Raw genomic sequence first — 9,480 nt, 5'->3', positions numbered from 1 at the left:
CCTCTGCCGCCTCTGCCACCTCTGCCACGACCACGACCGCCATCGCCACCGCCGCGCCTGCTAAAGTTCCCCATGCGGCCTCGCACCTCCTCCACGCTGCTACTCAGCGCAGGATCGCAGAAGACACACGCCACAATGCGGTCCTTGCGGTTTGGAAGGGGCGACTTCCCTTCAGGGAACTGCAGGTCCATCATCATGGCACCACAGTCTCCACACTCCTCGGAGCTAACGTACACGCGCTGAGCGGTAGGAGGGAGTAGAATCATCATGGTGCAGTGATTACAACAGATCTTCCACTTCCCTGAAGTACGTGGCACGAAGGCCATGCAACCATCACACCGCTCGTCGACACAGTCCGCCACGTAATTGGTTGCCAAGGAGTGGTAGCAAGTCGGATGGCGACACTCATCGCACGCCATGTATTGCCTTCGCTGACCTCCCTTTTGCACTGCATCCTCGAACGGCGGATTGTTATAGCAATTCGGGCAAATGGGAAAGGACTTACCACCATCTACGTGGCAAATAACCAACTCAAAGTTATCCAACGGACATTTAAAGCTAGAGTATTGTTTTATGGTCCCGCCCTGTGGCAATGCGTAAGTGATTTCACAATAGGCGCAGTACAGTCGCTGCGGGCGTGCCTCCAAATGTTTTAAGTACCGCATACAATTCCCACACCGTGTGATGGGCTTACCAGATGCCGAGAGTGATGAAAAAGAGGCCCCCATGAGTGCATCAAAACGCTCAATGTTCTGCTTGAAGAATCGGAATTTACCAAAGAAAAGATCCAACGAGTATGAGAGCACCTCGTCTAGGGCGGCGGCACCCTCGGCGATGCACGTCACGTACTCCTCCACCTTGCTGCGCACCAACGGCAGCACCAACTCTGGGTCGATACTCTTGATACCGTGAATCAACACCACACCTAACTTGGTTGGCTCCATCGTACGTCCTGGCTTCACTGCGCAGTAGCCACGCTCAACCACATTGTTCACGTGCTGCGAAATGGATGCATCGGTGCCTATGCCATGCTTCTCCATCAGTTCGATGAGGTCGGCCTCCGTCAGGTACCCTGGCGGTTGTGTCTGTCCCGCCTGCAGCCGTACGTCTGAGAAGGTGAACTCACTACCTACTTGGATGTTTGTTGGCACCTTATCATCCTTCACGGCATAATGAGGAAGGATCGTTGTAAACCCTGGGTCCTCCACTACCTTCCCAGTGAAAGTAAATAATTCTTCACCGAGCTCCACCACGAGCTTTGTGCGAGACATCTTGCAGTCTGGTGAGAGCGTCGCGATGAAATGTCGTGTGATGTACTCGTACAATCTCCAAGCGTCACTTGAGAGTTCTCCTGGGCCCGCCCCACGCATGGGTGTAATGGGTGGATGATCCCCAGCGTCTTTGCCTGCCTTGGGTCGCGTGTGTCCTTGTTTCAGGAGCTCCTGCACATGGGCACCCCAGAGCGGGCTTCGCTCCTGCGCGGCAAGAGCGCCCGTCAAGTTGAACGATGACGGGTATGCAGTAGATTCGGTACGTGGATAGGAGATGTAGCCGGAGATGTACAAGTTTTCCGCCACCTGCATCGCGTGATGCGGGCCCATGCCAAGTGCCTTGCTCGCCACCTTCATGAGCTCCACGGTGTTTAGGGCTGTGGGACGCGCACGTGTTTCAGTGCCGACGGAAACATTGATCACTTTAGCGACTTTGTTACGGGACACCTTCTGGTGCAGCAGGCGTGCCATCAGCTCATCAAATACACGGCCGCGCACCCAGTCAAATGTGAGTATCGTACCAAAGCGGTTCGACACAGGCACCAGCTTCCAATAGTTTTCCGGCTTAAAGTTCAAAATCTCATCGTGCCGCTGTACGCAAAACGCCAGCGTGGGCGTCTGGCACGGACCGTAGCTGACCACGCTGGCGTCGAGATCACCGTACTTGCCTTGNAAGTACTTGGTTTGGAAGCGTGTGAAGGCGACACCAACCTTGAGATCCAACTCCTGCCTGCAGGTGACAGCGTCCGAGACATTCTTGTCCGGTTTACCCAAATGCAGGAAGGCGTGGCCGATTTCTTCGCGCGTGATGGCGGAGAACTTTGCGCGCCATATGTTTCGCATATCGTAGATGCTGTGACGAACAACCTGCATCACCTCGAAACAGATGTTCTCTCCCTCACGGTCACAGTCGAGCCACAGAACCAGTGTGTCACATCCCTCCGCTTCGTGCGCGAGGTGGCGGGACACCTTGCCGGACTCATCCTTCCAGTGTACTGGGGCGCGGAAGAGATCCTCCTCCTCTGTGCGGTCCCAGTTCTGGTGCTGTGGCGTGAAGTCACACGAGAAGACGTGACCAGTGGTGCTTGTCACCTTGAAGAAGGCAGGGGCGTTGAAGAAGTGGCCGGTGTACTCGTACACGGGCAGCGCGCGTTGCCGCTTCGCCGCCCTTCCGTCAGAGAGATGGAAGGCTATGCTCTCCGCGAGAGATGGCTTCTCCGCCACCATCAGGACGTTGCGGCCCATGTCTTCTCACTCACCCACGCTACTGCTCCCACCCCCTCTGCGCACGTATGTGTCTGTGTGTATATATATATATATATATNGGGGGGGGGGGGGGAAAGACGGGAGGTGATCCAAGGCACCGTGCCTCATCGCATCATCAATCGCCGTAGCAAATGCAGCAGATATCCTCTTCGGACCGAGTAGTCCGTCCGAAGTATTCGACTCTGCTTGACCCCGTAAAAATGAAAACAAAACACACAAACGAAAAAAAAAAGCACCAACAACAATTAAACAGATGCGCATGGCATATGTGAGGATAAATTTTAAAAGGGAAAGACACACACGGGGCATATAGACCAAGCTCCAAGAGACAGCCTGCCAAAACAGAGCCCTACTCCAGGCACAACTATGAAGCCGCCATAGATCTCTGCGCCGATTCTTCCGCCTCAGCAGCCGACATCAACCCATTTGCATACGCTGTGAAAGAAATGGCGTAACAGCCCAGAGTATCACCGCCACCTCCTCTCGTGTGCTCGCTGTAGGCAAGGAACGGCAACTTCTTCAGTGTCCTTCCGCTGAATCCGTCACATTTTCTGGCGATGGATTCCAGAAGCTGCAACTCCTTTTCACCCAACCCCACTTCACGAGTCTCCATGAACGAGCACTTCTCTTCATGGGTACATTCCCCATTTGATGAATTCACTGGCCGAACCAAACTGCGTCGCAGCATTTCCTGTGTGCCTGACTTGAGGATTGCGAGACGGGCCTGCAAGCCCGGTGCGCCAAGGTAGATCTTTTTATCTGCTCGGTCAATAAAGGCCACATCAATGGCACCTGTGATATTGCTCGTAGCCAGCACTACTACATTCCGTCTACGCCGTAGGTTGTCCAACTGTGTGAGAAGGGCGTTGACGACACGGATGGCATCTGATGGCTCGTTGCCTTTCATCGCCGACTGCCGCGCTGCCGCCAGGCTCTCCACCTCATCTACCAGCACACACAGGAGACAGTTGGACTCCTCTGCCATAGCGTGAATGCGCTTGAACAGCAGCATCACCTGCTTCCCACTCTCACTAAACCACCGGCTGAATAGACTGTGGGCGTTGATCTCCACCAGCAGGGTGGTGGGAAACAAGTCCCCTAGTCGAATCGCCAGCTTGTGTGCGAGAGCCTTGCACAAGGACGTCTTGCCTGTGCCTGGTGGGCCATGCAGCAGCAGCAGACGATTCCACGCAATGATGTGTGGGTCCACGCCTGCGTTGGAGAAGACCATAGCAGTGCGCATGTACTGTAGCAGGTCACGCTTGAGGAGGGCGGAGTCGTGCAGCGTCTCGCCGTAGAAGAGCGATTCCCACAGCCCCTCCAGGGATGCGTTCGGCAGCCGCATTACACTGCATGACGGCAACGCCATGCTGTCGTCAACGTCGAACTCCCCATCCTCTAGCGGCACGTCGTAGTATTCATCCATGTGCAAGGCGTACATCACAGGGGCGTAGTCCGCCTCGTCCGCGGCGATGCCGTGCTGTGGGCAGTACACGTCACACACGCGTAGCTGCTCCACTGTGGCGGTGATGAGATCCGACGCGTTCTTGAGTGAGAGAATCTCCCCTGGGTGTATCACAGCATGACGCTGCCGAATAAAACTCGTGATGACCTTCGATAGTTCCGTGTCATTTACGCGGGTTGGGCGGCAATGCACCTCGACTGGAATGACGGAGACTTCGTCCATGCCTTCTGTTAAAGGCACACAGTGGGAAAACCTCGTTAATGGTCTCTCTTTCTTTCTCGCTCTATCTATCTTATATATATATATATATATATAGTGTATGTATTTCGCTGTGCGTGCGTCACGTGTGCAACAACGGCGCCCTTCTGTTACAAGCAAGAACGCGGAATAGGCACGGAGATGCGATGAAGCCGCAGCACAAGGCGAGGTAGCCCAAGAAGAAACCCCTCAAAACCACACACACACACACACACACACACACACAGAAACAAAAAGGAATGGCGAAACGCCCCTCATCCACAGAGCTGTGTGTTGTCTCTGTTTGATTCTCTCTAACACAGTGAGAATGAAAGAAGACAGACACGCAGTAGACCGCCTCATCCCATTACACGCCTGCAATTCTCCCTCCCCCTCTCCACAACGACAAAAAGAATGATATGTGACACACACAACCAAAAAAAAAACAGGCTCCCTACATGCGCCCACGCCAATCTCACTCCACCCCACCTGTGCGGCACGCATAACCAACAACAGTAGACGGTTCCCCCCCTTCCAACCACAAACCGCCGAGGGTTGTGCGTCTTTCCCCTCACAGTATCGGAACATCGCTCAAGTCGTGATGCCCGGCGGTGCGCAAGGCCCATGCATAACTCTTTGTGAGCTCCTGAAGCCACATGGCGGCTGCCTCTTGCTGCTGCTCGCTCGCACCAGCGTCGTTGAAGTGCGTCATCCATTGCACTCGAAGAGCACGGCGCAGGAGCCCCCAGAATTCGGCATCCTCCATGAACAGCTCCGGCAGTGCTTCCACAAAAAGGCAGAGTTCCTCCCCCAACTGTGCTGGATTAGGCTCGTCGTCCTGCTTCTGTTGTCCTTGCTGCACCTGTGCGCAGGCCCCAGCGTCTGGTGTCTCCAGCGCAAGCAGAAATGACTGCAGTGGCTGACGCAGGTACTCCCCGAATTCCCTTTGGTTCTCGAAGGACTGCCGCGCCGTCCGCAGCATCACTACCCAATGCAACAGCGAAAGCTCATCCTGCCGAAACTCCACCAGGACAGAAAGAAGCTGCTGGTATACAAGTGTGTCCACGCACGCCACAGCACCAGCGCACTCCACGCCCTTCACCAAAACATGCGTCGGCACCTCCTCGACAAATTCCAGCACGCGGCGTGCCAGTGCACTCCACGCGTGGCGGAGTTGCGTCGGTGTCACACGCATCGTGGGGGCTGTGCTGTGGGCAACGTCGAGCAGGTTGCCATGCTGCTGCAGGTCAGCCTGCGCCTCGTGCTGCTTTGCGAACGCGTTGGCCGACAATGTGATCGCCACGAAGGCACGCGCAATCTCCGCTGGCGAGAGAATGTTTCGCACCTCGCGGAGATAAGAGGCGGTGTTCAGCAACGCCTGCCGTGTGCTGGGCAACGCAGAGCATCCGATGAGAAAGAGGTTGAGATGACGGTGGAGCAGTCGGCGATCTGCACTCGCGCGTTGCAGGAGCTGATCCAAGTTGAGGGAACTCGCGTCAATGTTGATGCCCAAACGCCCAAACGCCTGCAGCGCCACAACAGTGTTCACAACAAACTTCAGCCGTGGGCTTGTGCGAAGGAGCTCTGTTTGCACGTACGGAGCAAGATCGCAAACGAGTCGCGCCGTCCTCTCCTCCACCGACGTGCACCGCACCTCCCCACCTGATTCACCTGGCGGTGATGATGCTGTTGACCCTCCCGTGATTGGCCAGGTGTACACCCGTGCTGGGTGGAAGTGCACTCCCACCACCGTTGCGCTCGCGGCCAGCCATAGGAACAGCAAGTCGCTGTCGTTGTGCGGGCCTGCGATTCTTGCAGCGGCCTCCGCGCCACGATGCAAGAAGACCTCATAGGCGTCGCGTAGTGAAAGAGGCCCGGGTGCGGAGGACCCAAGGCGCATGTAAGCCGCCAGCGCGTGGCATCCAAGGATACGCTCTACCTGCTCGAGCCGCGCCTCTGGCTCCTGCTCTGTCGCAGCAACAACATCCGCTGCTACCGCCAACTTTTTGTTTTTCTGTAGGACACTGTGCTTCATCTCGGATCGTACCAAGGCCTTCAGCAGCAGACACGTTATTTTCTGCAGCAGGCGGCTTTCGATGTTGGATGCCGCAGTGCCATCGCAATCCTGATGGCTGGTCCTACGCGTTGGTGCACCATCCTGCCAGCCCTGATCCTGCGGCGCCGCGAAGGCGTAGCAACGGAATAGCACGAGGTTACAAGTGAGACGGTAATGACGCCGAGTTTGAATGCTCTTTTCCAGCTGCTGAACCAATGCGTGCCAGTGGGCGCAGCCTTGTCCCCGCCCTTCATGCAGTGTGTTGTATGGGATCTGCAACGTGCTGTACGGCACGAGGTGCAGCATGATGGCCTCGAGGAGTGAGGTAAATGGGAGCTCGTGCGCCTTGGCTGTGACTTCTACAGACAGAACCTTCTCTAGCAGCACCACTCGATCTGTAGCAGCGTCGGCAACCACAACAGCCGTTTGTGCCTCTTGGTCCTTCCGGCCAACGCTGTTACTATTAGTACTACTAGTGCTGCTGCTGGTGGTAGCGGCGCTGCTGTTGTTTCTGCTGCTACTACTACTACTGCCGCCGCTCCACACGTCACCATTTGTGGATGACGTGAGAGAGGCGACTTCATGCGCAATCGATGGCACTCCCAAGACTCTCGTGGAGGGAATGCGTGAAAGAATTGCCCTGGATAGCACACTCAGCACCACTTGCAGCTCACCCGCGGTGAACACTGCCGTAGTTGCTTTCGTATCACCCGCAGCACTGGCAAGCTGTTGATGCTGTTCGGCCACGAGGGGACCGTGTCGCTTCTTCAGCAGCCCCAGCAGACGGCGGCAGCACTCCAGCAGGTCGGGCAGCGGCACTGAGAGACCGGCATCCGCCCCCTGCACCGCCTGATGCCATTCGCGGAGGAGAGGCTCCTCCAACGGCACATCCGGCTCCTGCGCGAGGGAAGCCCTACGGCTCAGCCACTCCTTCACCATGTTGTGAGACTCCTCGTCGCAGATTTGCAAGACTTCCCACTTAATGCTCTGAGGCACCTCTGTTCTCACCGCGTTGCTACTCTCTAGCTCAAACAAGGCTTCAAGGAGGTGCTGGGCCATCGGCACGTGCTCAGAGCCCAGTTCTCGCACCAGCGTACTGACGGCTTCCTTGAATGGACGCCGGATCGCAACGATCGTAGGCTGCTGCTGCCGCCCATCCATCGTAGAAACGCCCGCTGCCACAGGAGCTGCAGCTGCGGCAGACGCTGCCTCAGCAAGATCACCGCCACTCGACGCAGTATCGGTGCTGCAGTGGAGAACAAGAGCGCCAATGTAGACAACTTCAATAAGGCGTGTGCACGACTCTTCTAGCGGTTGACTATTGCCCACTGAACATAGCTCGACCAACGAGACAATGACAAGGCGCGTAATCAGGCGCAGAAAGATAACGTCAGAGGTCAAGATAACTATTAAAGGCTCCAAAAACCGCCAAGCACCTTTTTCTTTCGCTGTCGGATTCATGAGGACGACGTTCACCAGCGGCTTGGCGACACCGCGCAGCCATGCAGCCCAAAGCAAATTCCTCCGCCTCGCGCCAATACTCTGCCAAATGTGTGGGAGAACATTGTGGTAGCTGCACATAAACAGACGCGTCAAAACGTATGGTGTCTGGCAGCATTGTGTGAGGTGCTCCACAGCAGCAGCGGCGGCAGCGTTGTCAACAGACGCGCGCAGCAAGACCCACTGTCTCTCCTCCTGTTTGGCGCACAAACGCTCCGTCACAAAGCGATCAATGTCAGAGATGGTAACACCGGTGGCGCTAATGTAGTGTGAGTGAGGGGAAGTGCGGTGAAGGTCTGCTGGATGGGCATGCTTCAGCCACAGCAGCAAGAGCTCGTAGGCCACACGCTGCTTTCTGAAGCTACCGTAAAGAATACACACCGTTTCTCGAAAAGAGGGAACAATATCGGCCCTGGTTTTTTGTACCTTCGACTGGTGTTTCAGTTGCTCTTGCGCCTCCCCTACATCATTCGGTCCTGTATCATCGCCGTCCGCCTCGGCTGGCGCCTTCTCCAGCAGAAACAGCTTACGCACAAGGGCGGAGTCCACGTCGTGGGCAGCCGGCCAGCAGAGGCGACGGAGGCGCTGCACGTAGAGGAATGTTTGCTGGTGGCTCATGCCCATGTCACCGGCCATTAGCGCGCGCAGGTGGAAGTACGTCATCCACGACGCCGCTTCCACACTTAGATCTCGAACAAACCAAGGGAATGTGCACAGCAGCACAACGAACGTCTGGTCACCAAACGCCACACCAGGCCACTGCCACAGACAAACGCGGATCAGAACGTTCAGCATGAGGTCAATGACGTGCACGTGTGGTGCCAAAGACGAAGCAGCTGAATCCATCGCCGCCGCTTGTGTTGCCATCCCCACGCGATCGATGCGGGGAATACGGTCAATGAACGTCTCTGCCGCGCGTTCCACTGCAAGACGCAGTTCACCAACGTCGGCAGGGTGTTGCGTTGTTGCTGCTGTTGCTTTGGAGTTCCCCGATACAGCAGCGTGAAGCGCGGAAACATCCATACGCAACCGCGCTGCCTCAGACCCATTTCGCCACCCCAACACTTCTTCATCCTTCACCCATTTGAAGTATGTAACTGTTTCCATGAGGCGCACGATGTCTGCGACATCGACGTTCTGAAGGCTTGCAATTACTTCCTCGAGGCCCGGCGTGATGGCGCCCCACACGGCAATGTGCTCCAAATCATCTGCGCTGGCAGCCGCGTTTTTCTCCGCGCCTGTCGATGAGCCACCCGAGCTGTCAGACTCCATTGTTGCTAACAGCAGATCCCCGCCCTCTGTGCGTGAGCTGCACTTGGGCGCGCCCGTCATCAGCAGCAGGGCGTCCACTGGGGCTGGCGGGAATGCAATCGGTGCGCCGTAGAGTGGGGAGTCGGCGTCTAAGAAGAGCAGCGGCGGCGGAGGTGCGTCCTCGACAGCTGCTGCCCCATCTCGGATCCCCACCACAATGTCATGCTCGTTTCCTCCGCAGAGCCGTCTCTCACGGCGCAGCGGCAATCCCAACTGCTGCAGGGCCTCCGCGCACGCCATGGAGAAGCTACTCACGACCTGTTGGCTTTGTCGAAGAGATTCGTAGTTGTTCCGCATCGTCAAATGCACGCTAAGAAGACGTTCGAATGCGGCTAAAGGTGTACGCGGCGATCCATGTTGCTGCTGCTGCTGCT

The 9,480-nt window shown here is 56.5% G+C and overlaps 3 protein-coding genes across 3 annotated transcripts; all 3 read right to left on the bottom strand.

The window, feature by feature from the left end:
* Positions 1-2: 2 nt before the first annotated feature.
* On the bottom strand, positions 3-2,516 carry DQ04_06851020 (putative DNA topoisomerase III; the record flags this gene model as incomplete). Its single annotated transcript, XM_009314905.1, has 1 exon — positions 3-2,516. A coding segment is annotated over one exon (2,514 nt), but the record flags the coding sequence as incomplete, so codon positions are not given.
* Positions 2,517-2,901: 385 nt separating this feature from the next.
* DQ04_06851010 (putative ATPase protein) lies at positions 2,902-4,224 on the bottom strand (the record flags this gene model as incomplete). The annotated part of the gene is made up of 1 exon (XM_009314904.1): positions 2,902-4,224. The coding sequence occupies one exon, from the start codon at positions 4,222-4,224 to the stop codon at positions 2,902-2,904; it is 1,323 nt and encodes a 440-aa protein (XP_009313179.1).
* A 586-nt stretch (positions 4,225-4,810) lies between these two features.
* DQ04_06851000 (hypothetical protein) lies at positions 4,811-9,403 on the bottom strand (the record flags this gene model as incomplete). The annotated part of the gene is made up of 1 exon (XM_009314903.1): positions 4,811-9,403. The coding sequence occupies one exon, from the start codon at positions 9,401-9,403 to the stop codon at positions 4,811-4,813; it is 4,593 nt and encodes a 1,530-aa protein (XP_009313178.1).
* Between the last annotated feature and the right edge of the window lie 77 nt (positions 9,404-9,480).

The sequence above is a fragment of the Trypanosoma grayi genome (genome assembly GCF_000691245.1).
Source record: "Trypanosoma grayi strain ANR4 Tgr_685_V1, whole genome shotgun sequence".
Lineage (NCBI taxonomy): Eukaryota > Euglenozoa > Kinetoplastea > Trypanosomatida > Trypanosomatidae > Trypanosoma > Trypanosoma grayi.
The sequence above is the reverse complement of the archived record's forward strand: the minus strand, read 5'-3'. Positions and strand labels throughout refer to the sequence as shown.